Genomic DNA, 14,807 nt, shown 5'->3' on the forward strand with positions numbered 1-14,807 from the left:
CAGCCTGAACCAGAGAAGGAGCACATGAATATATGACTGTATCATCTGCATATAGATGTAATTTTGCTGGTTGCATCTCATTTCCCAAATCAGTGATAAAAAATTGAGAGCAACACAGGAGCTAAAATGGAACCCTGGGGCACACCTCTATTAATCTCAAGAAAGCTAGACTTGTGATTGGCAGCATATTAAACACATTGTGTTCTGTCAGAAAGATAGTTCCTAAACCAATTTACTGTCCTTTCACTGAGAACAATGTTACTGAGTCTAGCTAGCAACAATTCATGGTCAACTGAACCAAAGGCCTTTGATAAATCCACAAACAGAACAGCACAATGTTACTTTTTATGAAGTGCATTAATGATGTCGTTTGCCACTGCCGTAGCTGCAGTTGTGGTCCTGTGCCCCAATCTAAAGCCAGACTGAACCCCACTCAGTGTGTTCTTTTCAATGAAGACGTTTTTTAACTGTGAGTTCACTTGAGATTCAAAGACTTTGGCCAGGATAGGGAGTTTGGAGATAGGAGGATAGTTATTAGCATCTAAGGGATCTCCACCCTTTAGCAGTGGGAGGACATAAGCTGATTTCCAAATGCTGGGTATTGAATTGGTCAAGAGACTCAAGTTGAAAATGTGAGCCAGCTGCAATCTTTAAGAGGTAGGGGTCCAGGTTGTCTGGACCTGCAGACGTTTTAGTGTCTATTGCCTTTAGTGCTTTATTGACCTCAGCATAAGAAACAGGCTCAAAGTTATAATAGTTCACATGAGGGCCTATATCATAGTTGACTGTAACAGAGCTTACATTAGAGGCCTGGGCCCCACTATTATTAAAACTGAACCAGCAGATTTGAAGTGCTAAAAACCTCTACAATATCAGCTTTATCCTTCACTTCATTAGAATCCATAATTAAATGGTCAGGAAGGCCAGAGGAGACATTAGAACCTGCCACTGATTTGATTAGCTTCCAGAACTTGGTAGGGTTGTTTAGGTTCTCTGTGACTGCATTTAAATAGTCATCTGATTTGGACTTCCTGATCAATCCTGTGCATTTGTTTCTTAGCGCTCTGAAGGAGGCCCAGTCAACAGGAGCATTTGTATGTCTCGCTTGAGCCCAAGAGACGTTTCTTGTTTGTAATAAAACCCTGCCAAGTTATCTGAAAACCAGGGAATGTCCCTTCCACTGATTCTAACTCGCAGGTTCACATGTCTGCCAGTGTTGAATGTTCTGGTTAAAGTTTGACGTCAGACTGGATCCGAGGACACACCGACAACGTATCTGTGACACGGTGTGATTCTGTAGCAGATGATCTTGTGACTTCCTATAAGCCACTCTGGCTGTTGTTCACAGAACATTTGGTCCTGTGTGATTATTATTGTGTATAAGGGTCTTCTCAGAGAAGGAATTTTACTTTGCTTCTGTCCTGGACGTGTCCTCCCCGAATTCTTATAATGAACCGGATTGATCTTGATTGACTTTATCAACGACCACTCTCCTTTTTTTAATTCACATGCAAATTTCCGTTACCATCTGTCACAGTATTTCTCACCAATGGTCCTAAACTGTTTTACAGACTGCAGTAAACTGGAAGAGAGAATACCACGATGATGGCATCACTCTCTGGCACTGCCCTGGTCCACCTGTGCCTGCTGGCCTGGTCTCACCTGGGCCTGTCAAAGGTCTCCAACTGCTGCCAGGGGACCACCCAGGGACCATCCAGGGGACCACACAGGGACCACCCAAGGGACCACCCAGGGACCATCCAGGGGACCACCCAGGGGACCACACAGGGACCACCCAGGGGACCACCCAGGGGACCATCCAGGGGACCACACAGGGACAACCCAGGGGACCATCCAGGGGACCCAGGGGACCATCCAGGGGACCACCTAGGGGACCACCCAGGGGACCACCCAGGGACCATACAGGGGACCATCCAGGGGACCACCCAGGGACCATCCAGGGGACCACACAGGGACCACCCAAGGGACCACCCAGGGACCATCCAGGGGACCACCCAGGGGACCACACAGGGACCACCCAGGGGACCACCCAGGGGACCATCCAGGGGACCACACAGGGACAACCAAGGGGACCATCCAGGGGACCCAGGGGACCATCCAGGGGACCACCTAGGGGACCACCCAGGGGACCACCCAGGGACCATACAGGGGACCATCCAGGGGACCACCCAGGGACCATCCAGGGGACCACCCAGGGGACCATCCAGGGGACCACCCAGGGACCATCCAGGGGACCATCCAGGGGACCACCCAGGGACCACCCAGGGACCATCCAGGGGACCACCCAGGGACCATCCAGGGGACCACCCAGGGGACCATCCAGGGGACCACCCAGGGACCACCCAGGGACCATCCAGGGGACCACCCAGGGGACCATCCAGGGGACCACCCAGGGACCACCCAGGGACCATCCAGGGGACCACCCAGGGGACCACCCAGGGACCATCCAGGGGACCACCCAGGGGCGCAACAACGCTGCCTTTGTTCCTGGCCACAACCTAGTGGTCCAGGGCTTCGACTAAGTCACGCTGCGGCTCGAAGGGGCCTACGTGATCGACTCCCAGAGCTACTTGACCACCACATCCAACTACTGTACCCTGTGTGAGAACCCACTGTAACAGGTTTCAGAAGATGCCCCTCTCTGTGTAGGAGTGGTTGGTCAATAGAATCTGCAGTCTGGAGCACTCCAGCTTTGCCTATACCTCTGTCAGCTCCTTGGTGGGGAGCGTCTCCTCTGTGATAAAGAATGACTGGAGGACGGACGGCAGTGGGGCTGGCAGCCTGCAGCCGTAGTGAAGCAAGTCTTCAGTGTCCAGCCAGAGTGGACAGGTCCCTCTTCTCACTGTAACAGCTGCTCCTACTGCAGTAGGATCACGTGTAATAGTCTGTCACATGAGAGAACAGAGCTGGTTGGATGTGAGAGCAGAGATACGTGTTTGTTATAAGAATCTGTGACAGAAGTTGATTTAACAGTAGGATTGTTTTTAAACGTGTTTAAAGCATATTTACAGCATGTGTGAAGCATGTTCACAGCATGTATAAAGGATGTTTACGGCCTGTTTAAAGCATGTTTACAGCATGTATAAAGCATGTTCACAGCATGTATAAAGCATGTTCATAGCATGTTTACAGCCTGTATAAAGCATGTTCACAGCATGTTTACAGCCTGTATAAAGCATGTTCACAGCATGTTTACAGCCTGTATAAAGCATGTTACAGCATGTTTACAGTCTGTATAAAGCATGTTCACAGCATGTTTACAGCCTGTATAAAGCATGTTCACAGCATGTTTACAGCCTGTATAAAGCATGTTCACAGCATGTTTACAGCCTGTATAAAGCATTTTTACAGCATGTTTACAGCATGTATAAAGCATGTTCACAGCATGTTTAAAGCATGTTTAAAGTGTGTTCACAGCATGTTTAAAATCATTGATTGTCACGCCTGCTTCCACTCTCCCTCCCTGGCGCTCGAGGGCGCCAGGCTGCTCTGCATTACGCACTCCTGCCACCATCATTACGCACACCTGCTTCCCTCACGCGCATCAGCGATTCATTGCACTCACCTGGACTCAATCACCATGTTATTACTTCCCCTATATCTGTCTGTTCCCCAGCTCTGTTCCCCGCTTCTGCATTAATTGTCGTTTGTCGTTTTGTTACCCGGTTCTGACGCTGTTCCTGTCCTGTTCCATGTCTGTGCAAAATTAAATGTTCACTCTCCGTACCTGCTTCTCATTTCCAGCGTCGGTTCTTACATTGATCTCACTTTTTCAACCCAAAAAAATTCAGTGACTCTCTTCAGCAACCATCTACACCCTGACCAGGAGGCACTGTCCCTCCCCAAAGGCTCAACAGAACCACTCTACACATGTACCAGCGTTCCATCACCACACACTACAGCCCTCAGGTGGTCCAAGTGAAATACTGTACCATGTTTGACTATGACCACTTTTATTGTCGCAAAACATATTTGAGTTTTCCACAATGTTTTTTTAAATCAGTTTTTTTGGATTGTAAACTGTTGTATTATTGTGGAGAGACAATATATATATATATATATATATATATATATATATATATATATATATATATATATATATATATATACATTTACTCTGGGAGGAGGGCTGAAGAGTGTGACCTCCGTCCACACCTGCTTGGCCACCCTCAACAAGGTGTCTGTCTGTGAGGTGAGGAACTGTGTGCGTCACAGGAGACTGCTGAGGGGAGGACGGCTTATAATGATGGCCGTGTTGAGTAGCTGGTGCAGGACCATCCTCAGTAATAAGGGCAGTGTGTCAAGACACTCCTAGGGATTCATTAATCACATGACCAAGGTGACAGGGGAAACGGTTGGCAGGGTGTCCATGTTTAGAAATGATTCTGTGGGCTTCTACGACTGGTTGAATAGCCTAGCATCTGGGTCAACCTAGACAATGGCACTTACTCTCTCCTCCCTCTGCACACACTGGTGGCTGATGTCAAGTGTAACCAATGCAGACCCTCTGTTAACTAAGGTGCAAGTCTCATATAGTAAATGAAAGACACACGTTTCTCTGTCTGCCTTAATTTACCCACTTTCAATGTTTCCTCTTTCAACTCACTGGTACTGAATGTGATCATAAAATGTTGTACACTTTTACACTGAGTGTACAAAACATTAAGAAGACCTTCCTAATATTGAGTTGCCCCCATTTTGCCCTCAGCACAGCCTCATTTCGTTCGGGGGCATGGACTCTACAAGGTGTTGAAAGCATTCCACAGGGATGTTGGCCCATGTTGACTCCAATGCTTCCACAAGTTGTGTCAAGTTGGCTGGATATACTTTGGGTGGTGGACCATTCTTGAAAAACATGGGAAATTGTTGAGCATGAAAAACCCAGCTGTGTTACAGTTCTTGACACAAACCAGTGCACCTGGCACCTACTACCATACCACGTTCAAAGGCACTTACATATTTTGTCTTGCCCAATTACCCTCTGAATGGCACACATACACAATCCATGTCTCAATTGTCTCAAGGCTTAAAAAGCCTTCTTTAACCTGCCTCCTCCCCTTCATCTACACTGATTAAAGTGAATTTAACTAATTATATAATTAAGGAACCATAGCTTCCACCTGGATTCACCTGGTCAGTCTATGTCATGAAAAGAGATTTTCATAAAGTTTTGTACACTCAGTGTACTTACAACCCTCTTTGAAATAAATACAAAAGCTAAAACAATCAGAAGAAGAAGAATTTATTATGTAGCAAGTAGGTCCTATTCCCCATCACACGAGAACTACGTACCGCAATATCTGATACAGCTAAAGGATAACTGGGGACAACATTTCCCTCTAGTGGTTAAAATGCTACATTACAGAAGTGTGTTCATTCATTTTCATGAATCATTTTCATGAATCATTTTTCATGTACATTGTTATCAGTGTTGTAAAGTACTTTAAGTAAAAATACATTTAAAGTACTACTCAAGTATGAGAATTGAATACTTTTTCCATCACTGATTGTTGTGATACACAAAATACGATGATCTAAAGGACGAAAGCAGAAAAAAACATCAAATGGTTCAAAGGTCAAATTACATATATTATTATCCCACTGTAATCTGTGACTATTACTCTCTCGTGGACAGAGTACGTAACAATTCACACAAGATTATAGTTCTGGATTAACCGCCATTTTTCACTGATTCTCCCTCTAGTTTGGGGAGGGGTAGTATTGGTCACATTTATCACCAGTCAGGTGTTTGTCACAAGTTAATGTGTAAGAGAATGTGAAACTCCCATTACTGAGTTCACAGCTATGCCCGTGGCTCCCCTGCTCCAGGTTTACAGAACACCCACCCTGGAGGTCATCGTCACGTTCCCCTGGGTCCTTATCCCACACCTGGAGCTCTAGAGAGGACTGGGTGTTTACATAGTCAAAGTTGAAATGTGTATGCCAAAGTGGATCATAGGTAGTGATCCAGCGGGTCTGCCTGTGCTGACCTGAACACCACAGTTTGACGTAACCCTCCGGTTCGGCCATCCCATCACCCCTCAGACTAAACCCACGGTCCACAAAGACTGTTAGTTTGCCTCTCCCTGCCAACAGAGGGCAGCAATCAGCAGAGAGGTTAGGTGAATCCCTGCATGCCTGATTCTCTGTCTTTTTTCTCTTAATCCCTTTGTCGATCACATACTGACTAATTGCTGTTTGTAGATCAGCTCTCGTCTGGTTGTCATCCACCAGTTGATAAAGAGGCTGCAGGGAGAAGGATACCATTTCCGGAAGCTCATTTAGGCTTTTCATCCATTTTAAGAAACTATCTATATTAGCGTTTCTCATGGAAGCAACTCCATTTAAGGTTTTCCCACCGTTCACTTCTGTGTGGTGGCTTAAGAAGCCCATGCTATACCCTGTTGCACTGTCAGAGTTGGTAGCGACCTTTGAACACTGTCCACCCAAAAGATTTAGCCCTAAGTCTACGGGCAGTCCTACAGGTATGTCCAGGTCCAACCCCATACTCAGACATGTTTCCACGTCGGACACAAAGACCTTGTTTAGGGCTGCTAGACAGGTGCGAATGGCAGTCACCCTCTTCATCATCCCTCCAAGGTCTCCATCGCTGATGTAGTGGGTTCCGTAGGTATCAATGATGTCCTTGTACGCCTCACTGTTGGATGTGTAATGGTATGGCAGAGAAGCTATGCGCCGCTGGAAATCCAGGCTAAGTGGGGGTTTACTGGGCACACTGAAACTAAAAGAGGGTTAGAGTGGCTGTTAACTGGGCAGCTATAAGAAATGTACAAATCTCCTATATATCAGGGGGAACAATTCAGGCCCTACAGTTTCACAGTCCTGCTGGTTTTCATTTCTCCCCGGTATGTAATTAATCAATTAATATTACTGATTGGCTGGAGAGCACATCTGGTCCCTCCCTGGAAATGAAGTCTCTGCTTAATAGAAGGTAATGCTGAAAATCTGCATGACTGTGACCCTCAAAGATCAGAGCTGTGAACGCCTGCTTGTTGCCAAGTGAATATTAAAAAAGGACAACTTTTAAAAGTATATTGAACTTGTTGATGGGATAAATTAATCCAAGGAGGAACTATATATACATTATTGCTCTCTAGGAAACAGCAAACTAGATGGAAACACAAAGTGTTTCAAAAGCCATATTATGGCTAAAGTATGCTGAAAGCGCTGAGAGAGTGCTGCACAATTGCTTCCAGCTCTTAGAAAGAAAATATACATGACCTCACAAACATCATGGTACATGGCCTGACCTGTAGACAGAGCAGGTAAACTGTTGAAATGAGAAGGAAGACTTGTCTGCGTTTGAGTGTGAGGATGCAAAGCCGTGCACCTTGGACTTGCTGCCTGCTAACTGCAGGTCTACATTCTCCAGTTTGAGCCCGGCCTTCCAGTCATTCTCTATAAAGAAGGCTATGTCATCCACAAGAGAGCTGACGGAGTAATAGTAGGAACTCAGAGTCTTCTTCTTGCAGTCACTTTCGGCCCTCCAGTCCTTCATATGCAAGGGGAGTTTCTGAAGCTCACCTCCCATAAGTGGGTTCACACATACCATGCATGAGTTAGCCAAGTAACTATTGACATCAAATACAGAGGCCCGTTTTTGTCTCAGTGTTACAATATCATAGCCCATCCCAGCCAGTTTGTAGCCAGGCACAAAGGAACAATTGGCACATTCTTCTGGGGTCCCCAGACGACAGGTGAACACTCCATCCAAACGATACAGAGCCAGGAGACCCAGGAACACCAGGTGAGACAGGGGAGAGAGGACGACTGACGCTGTCATTGTTGTCACTCCTGATTGGTCAGTCTAGAAGAGAGGATTTCAATAACGAAGGTTGTCACTCTCCTGTTTTCTTTTTTATTCTACAAGTGAGAAAAAGGATCCGCTGAGGAAGGTGATCACTTTGATTCCACGGTCTTCTACTATACTTCCCACAACACAACCACAACTACTATAACATTTAGCTCAAACGTTTAGATTTATGACAGATCTATTATTAATAGGATTTGATATATGTTCCTTCTTTCCCCAGTTGTCCTATGGCTGTCAATACTTACAACGCAAAATCCACAACAGATCTCTCTGTTCTCTCATGTCCACATGAAATGATCTCTGTACCCACCAGCTCTCAGAGTAAACAAAGACTGGCTCCTTATCGTGTTAGAAACTGCATGGTGGGAAACGGGGTTTATGCCTTGATTCTACATATCTGGCAAACCAGCAGGAAAAATACAATTAATAATGATTAACCATAGTGTAGAGTAATGATGCGCATGACAGACAACATCATAAAGCAAAAAACTGCTACATTTTCACCAGCAAAACTATCAGCAGTCACATACAGAGCTGAATCCATTTTTTTTGTGTGTAAATCTCCTGTTGATAATGCATGCTTTCTGTACTTGGCCCAAACTCTATCCACTTGTATCCAGTTTGAATTATTCCCACAGTGGTAAGATCTCATCAAATCTCTTCTTATTGATTCAACAGACGGTACGATATTATCTGTTTTCATATTGTTTGTGATCTAACCAGGGTCAATAATACACATCTGGGGCGTCCAAATTAATATCCAGACGCCTGCTGTAAACAGTGGAATGTTTGTTCAAAATAAATAAATAATCACAAAAGTGATACATAGACATTGATGTCTAATTTGCAACAAAAAAAATATATATATATTGCGTTAATTCCCAAAGATGTGGTTATAACTTACAGAGACTTTACTGGTCATTTTCTGGACCATCCTCGTGTGTATTGTGTTTTTCATGGGCATGGCAAACGTGGTTTTTCAAGATAACATGTTTTTCATGGGCATGGCAAATGTGGTTTTTCAAGATAACATGTTTTTCATGGGCATGCCAAATCAAACTCTCTGAGGGCATTGGCCTGCAAGGCACCTCCATGTCAAAAGCAACCCTGAGTAGGTCAGTTGGAGAATGTATTCAACCTTATTGGCATATTACCCAGAGTGCCTTTCGAGTGTATTGCAGTTAACACCCATGACTGTATTTGTTAGTGGCAGAGATATGGTTGTTGTATTCAATGGTTTTCACTACTGTAGCCTTCACCAAGTGAGTGTTTAAGTGAACATGTTATCTTTCAAATTAAACTCTTTATGAAAATACATTACATGTATCATAAGGCCTTTCTTTGAGGGGCTAGTTACAACCTAACGCAGTGGTCTGAAACTCCTGGTTTACAGGTCACATCAAACCTGCAAGTCACATTATGCTGGCTTGCAAAGTAATGTGTTATTTATATCGGAATCCGGCACGAAGTGAGGATAAACAACAATTTGAACTTCTAATTCACCTGCAACCAGTATTCAGAATGACTGCCAGGGAAGATTGTTTACTGACCACAGGAGGCTACTGAGGGGAGGAAGGCTCATAATAAATGGCTGGAACAGAGTGAATGCAATGGTATTGAAAACATGGAAACGTGTTCGATGCCATTCCATTAATGCCGCTCCAGCCATAACTATGAGCCCGTCCTCCCCAATTAAGGTGCCAACAGCCGCCTGTGTTATTGAGACTAGCTAATTGATATAGACTGGAACAGCCATCTCAGTAACGGGTGCAATAAGTCCATCTACGAACAGACTAGATTTGTTTTGAAAAAGGTTTGTTATTTATTGTGTAGCATGATTAATCAACCAATCAAAGTAAATGCAAAAACAATTCTGAAAATCAACCTGCTGGTAAGCTGGACAATTAAAATGCTGTTTTGAACAAACTTGTTGAAATTCAACTGACTTTGAGCAGAGTTTGTTGAGCAAACACACATTAGCTCAGTGTTTGTCCTTTTGAAGTCCACTCAACTCAGAATAATGCTGATTAAGCAATTGGTGTGTGTGTGTGTGTGTGTGTGTGTGTGTGTGTGTGTGTGTGTGTGTGTGTGTGTGTGTGTGTGTGTGTGTGTGTGTGTGTGTGTGTGTGTTCCATGCGTGCGTGTACGTGTGTGCGTGCCTTTGGCAAACAAGGTGGAAACTACAGACATGATGAGATATTCATCTTATATTAGATCTGATACAAAGACGTACAGGATAGGAGAAAGATAGATTGATTTTAACAAAAAGGCAGGAAGATCCTAAACACATCACTAGTTATTTTATATATAATGTAAGATTATAAAAAAGTTAAACAAAAAGTTAAAAAGGCATGGACTAGATACTAGTGGTTAAAATTGACAATTGTGTCAAGTTCATTCATAAAAATGTTAAACAGAATGCAGACTCCTATACGCTGTAAAGAATCGAATGGAACCATGACGGAGGAAATATCTGAAAATATGACTCATGACTGAGATTAGGTTCCTCCTCAAAGGGTTGAATAACACTGATTGTCAGTTCACCGTTATCCGCCTCTCGATTGATTCCCCTCTAGTTTGGGATGGGGACATAGTGATCACACTTAGGACCAGTCAGGTGTTTGTCACAAGTTAATGTGCAGGAGAATGAGAAAGTACCATGGTTCAGTCCACAGTGATGATAATGGTTCCCATGCTGTATGTTTATATATCACCCACCCTGGAGGTTCTGTTTATGTAGGGGTTTAAGCCACACCTGGAGCGCTGGAGTGGACTGGCTGTTTACATTGTTTACATTCCCAATGTCAAAATGTCAATGTCAAAACGGATCACAGGTGTTTTTAACAACGTGGGTTTCCCTGTACTGACCTGCACACAACACTTTGACAAAACCGTCTGGTTTTCCCCTCAGACCATCCCCATGGTCCACCCATCTCCCCTCAGACCATCCCCATGGTCCACCCATCTCCCCTCAGACCATCCCCATGGTCCACCCATCTCCCCTCAGACCATCCCCATGGTCCACCCATCTCCCCTCAGACCATCCCCATGGTCCACCCATCTCCCCTCAGACCATCCCCATGGTCCACCCATCTCCCCTCAGACCATCCCCATGGTCCACCCATCTCCCCTCAGACCATCCCCATGGTCCACCCATGTCCCCTCAGACCATCCCCATGGTCCACCCATCTCCCCTCAGACCATCCCCATGGTCCACCCATCTCCCCTCAGACCATCCCCATGGTCCACCCATCTCCCCTCAGACCATCCCCATGGTCCACCCATGTCCCCTCAGACCATCCCCATGGTCCACCCATCTCCCCTCAGACCATCCCCATGGTCCACCCATCTCCCCTCAGACCATCCCCATGGTCCACCCATGTCCCCTCAGACCATCCCCATGGTCCACCCATCTCCCCTCAGACCATCCCCATGGTCCACCCATCTCCCCTCAGACCATCCCCATGGTCCACCCATCTCCCCTCAGACCATCCCCATGGTCCACCCATCTCCCCTCAGACCATCCCCATGGTCCACCCATCTCCCCTCAGACCATCCCCATGGTGCACCCATTACCCCTTATACTGAACCCACGGTCCACAAAGACAGTCAGTCTGCCTCTCCCTACCAACAGAGGGCAGCAATCAGGAGACAGGTTGGGAGAACTCACCCCACAAGGTGTCTGTTCTGTCTTGTTTTTCTCAATGCCATTATCTATCACATTCTGACTAATAGCTGTTAGTAGATTATCTCTCACCTTAGTGTCATGAACCAAGTCATGCAGAGGGAGAACAGTGAAGGATAGGATGTCTGGGGTCCTTTGTAGACTATCCAGCCATTTTTTAAAGCCTTCAGAGTCTGGTTTGGTCAAATCAAATTAAATCAATTGAATCAAACACATGTTTAGCAGATGTTATTGTGGGTGTAGCAAAACGTTTTTTGTTCCTAGCTCCAACAGCGCAATAAATATCTAACAATACACAACAATACACACAAATCTAAAAGTAAAAGAATAGCATTTTGAAATATATAAATATTTGGATGAGCAATGTCGGAGTCCGGAAAACTATAGTTTGTTAACAAGAAATTTGTGGAGTGTTTGAAAAACAAGTTTTAATAACTCGAACCTAAGTATATGTAAACTTCCAACTTCAACTGTATATTTTATGTCCCCCCCACTTCTAAAACCAAAGTTACTCCCCTGGCTGTAGATGTCCTAAAGTGTGCTCAAGGTGATGCGCTGGGCTGACCGCACCACCCTCTGAAGAGCCCTGCGGTTATGAACGGTGAAGTTGCCGTACCAGCCTTATGCTCTCAGTGGTGCATCTGTAAAAGTTTGTGTGGGTCTTAGGGGGCAAGCCGAATTTATTCCACCTCCTGTGGTTAAAGAGGTGCTGTTGTGGCTTCTTCACCACACTGTCTGTGTGTGGGTGGACCATTTCAGATTGTCAGTGATGTGTACGCCGAGGAACTTGAAGCTTTTCACCTTCTCCACTGCCCACCACCAGACCCATCCCGTCGATGTGGATAGGGGGCTGCTTCCTCTGATGTCTCCTGAAGTCGATGATCCGCTCCTTCATTTTGTTGACGTTGAGGGAGAGGTTAATTTCCTGGCACCACTCCGCCAGGGCCCACACCTCCTCCCTGTAGGCTGTCTCGTCGTCGTTGCTAAGCAGGCCTACCACTGTTGTGTCGACTGCAAACTTGATGATTGAGTTGGAGGCGTGCGTGACCACACATTCACGGGTGAACAGGGAGTACAGGAGGGGGCTGAGCATGCACCCTTGTGAGGCCCCAGTGTTGAGGATCATTGTAGTGGAGGTGTTGTTGCCTACCTTCACCAGCTGGGGGCAGTCCGTCAGGAAGTCCAGGGTGGGGTTCAGACCCAGGGCCCCGAGCTTAATGAAGAGCTTGGAGGGTACTAGGGTGTTGAATGCTGAATAGTAGTCAATGAAAATAATTCTTACATAGGTATTCCTCTTGTCCAGATGGGATAGGGCAGTGTGTAGTGTGATGGCTGATTGCATCATCCATGGATCTATTGGCACAGTATGCAAATTGCAGTGAGTCAGCCCTCCCCACCCGTCACCTCAGTGCTGTGGCTCAGGAAACCCTTGTCATAACCTGTAATACTGTCTTCATTATTAAAGACCTTTGAACACTGCCCACTCAACACATTTAACAACCCCATGCCATCAGACAACCCCATACAAAGACATGTCTGCACCTGGGACACAGAGACCTGGTTCAGGGTGGCCAAGCAGGTGCGGATTCCAGTCACCCTCTTCATCCTCCCCCCAAGGTCCACCAGGTGAATGTAGTGGGTTCCATAAGTGTCAATGAACTGCTGGTACGGCTCACTGCTGTTGGACGTGTACTCCTTTGGGAGAGAAGCTATGTTGAACTGCTGGTACGGCTCAATGCGGTTGGACGTGTACTCCTTTGGGAGAGAAACTATGTCCCGCTGGGCGTATGCTGGAGGCCCTGAATCTAGGAGATGGAAAGAGCAAGGTTACTGTGAGGGTGGGTGGTGGTTGACAAGGTACTGTGAGGTTGGGTGGTGATGACAGGGTATTGTGAGGGTGGGTGGTCTTGACAGGTTACTGTGAGGGTGGGTGGTGATGACAGGGTACTGTGGGGGTGGGTGGTGATGACAGGGTACTGTGAGGGTGGGTGGTGATGACAGGGTACTGTGAGGGTGGGTGGTCTTGACAGGTTACTGTGAGGTTGGGTGGTGATGACAGGGTACTGTGAGGGTGGGTGGTGTTTACAGGGTACTGTGAGGGTGGGTGGTGATGACAGGGTACTGTGAGGGTGGGTGGTGATGACAGGTTACTGTGAGGGTGGGTGGTGAGGACAGGGTACTGTGAGGGTGGGTGGTCTTGACAGGTTACTGTGAGGGTGGGTGGTGATGACAGGGTACTGTGGGGGTGGGTGGTGATGACAGGGTACTGTGAGGGTGGGTGGTGATGACAGGGTACTGTGAGGGTGGGTGGTGTTGACAGGGTACTGTGAGGGTGGGTGGTGTTTACAGGGTACTGTGAGGGTGGGTGGTGTTTACAGGGTACTGTGAGGGTGGGTGGTGATGACAGGGTACTGTGAGGGTGGGTGGTGATGACAGGGTACTGTGAGGGTAGGTGGTGATGACAGGGAACTGTGAGAGTGGGTGGTGTTGACAGTGCACTGTGAGCGTGGGTGGTGTTGACAGTGTTTGTTGTTATTGTTTGCTATGAAGAAATGACAATGTCTCAATGTAATAAATTGCATAATTTACCAAATTAGTCACCATAGAATATCTCTGTTCTCTCTTCTCTGTCATCCTCCCCTCTTTTTATAGGAAAGGAACAAAAACACTAAACTTAGTGTTATCCTTCTCAAGATAGCAAATGTTTGAGTTATCATTTTATCTCCATGTTTAGCAGTGCAATACAATGTGCAGATGAGAATGATAGTGTTGTTTTCATTCTTTTCAGATTATTAATAGGACAGGAGAAGCAGGTACGGGGAGTCAAACATTTAATAGGGAACAGACATAGAACACGACAGGAACAGTGTCAGCACACGGGTAAACAAGGACATATGACAAACACAGTCCCAAAGTCACAGTGAACAGAACTAGGGAACAGACAGTTATAGGGAAGGCAATAACACAAGTAATAGAGTTCAGCTGAGTCCAATGAGCGCAGATGCGCATGACGGGGAAAAGCAGGTGTGCGTACTGATGGTGGCTTGATTGCGTAATCCTGGAGAGCCGGAGGAAGAGCGGAAGCACGCTTGACATAGTGTGTCAGTGTTTACAGAACGCCACAGTGAGAAGGGCTTTATCATATGGTGGTGCATGTTTTCTCTTTGGCATTATGGAGTATTGTGTGTAGTTTGATGAGCGGGGGGACGGGACGATTTAATCCATTTTAGAATAAGGCTGTAACATTTCAAAATGTGGAATAAGTCC

The 14,807-nt window shown here is 46.0% G+C and overlaps 2 protein-coding genes across 4 annotated transcripts; one reads left to right on the forward strand and one right to left on the reverse strand.

Annotated features, from left to right (window-relative positions):
• The first annotated feature begins 1,602 nt into the window (after positions 1 to 1,602).
• LOC123726128 (basic salivary proline-rich protein 3-like) lies at positions 1,603 to 2,523 on the forward strand. Its single transcript, XM_045692721.1, has one exon. The coding sequence runs from the start codon at positions 1,603 to 1,605 to the stop codon at positions 2,521 to 2,523; it is 921 nt and encodes a 306-aa protein (XP_045548677.1).
• A 2,724-nt stretch (positions 2,524 to 5,247) lies between these two features.
• Positions 5,248 to 8,222, reverse strand: LOC106566444 (perforin-1). 3 transcript variants are annotated; one of them, XM_014134490.2, is made up of 3 exons: positions 8,101 to 8,222; positions 7,293 to 7,849; positions 5,248 to 6,763 (listed from the first exon to the last, which is right to left on the reverse strand). In XM_014134490.2, the coding sequence occupies exons 2-3, from the start codon at positions 7,823 to 7,825 to the stop codon at positions 5,722 to 5,724; spliced, it is 1,575 nt and encodes a 524-aa protein (XP_013989965.1). In that variant the 5' UTR covers positions 7,826 to 7,849; positions 8,101 to 8,222; the 3' UTR covers positions 5,248 to 5,721. The 3 variants fall into 3 exon arrangements, with proteins under 3 accessions (XP_013989965.1, XP_013989964.1, XP_013989963.1); XM_014134489.2 differs by having other exon boundaries at positions 7,293 to 7,905; positions 8,101 to 8,205; XM_014134488.2 differs by lacking the exon at positions 8,101 to 8,222 and having other exon boundaries at positions 7,293 to 8,094.
• Positions 8,223 to 14,807: the final 6,585 nt, after the last annotated feature.

The sequence above is a fragment of the Salmo salar genome, chromosome ssa13 (genome assembly GCF_905237065.1).
Source record: "Salmo salar chromosome ssa13, Ssal_v3.1, whole genome shotgun sequence".
NCBI classification, from domain to species: Eukaryota; Metazoa; Chordata; class Actinopteri; order Salmoniformes; family Salmonidae; genus Salmo; species Salmo salar.

What these genes read in the sequence shown, in the direction of transcription:
- LOC106566444 (XM_014134490.2), bottom strand. Translation starts at nt 7,825, where the DNA reads ATGACAGCGTCAGTCGTCCTCTCTCCCCTGTCTCACCTGGTGTTCCTG. An exon ending in TTTACCTGCTCTGTCTACAG is followed by an intron (nt 6,764 to 7,292) that starts GTCAGGCCATGT and finishes ACCCTCTTTTAG; the next exon opens with TTTCAGTGTGCCCAGTAAAC.
- LOC123726128 (XM_045692721.1), top strand. Translation starts at nt 1,603, where the DNA reads ATGATGGCATCACTCTCTGGCACTGCCCTGGTCCACCTGTGCCTGCTG.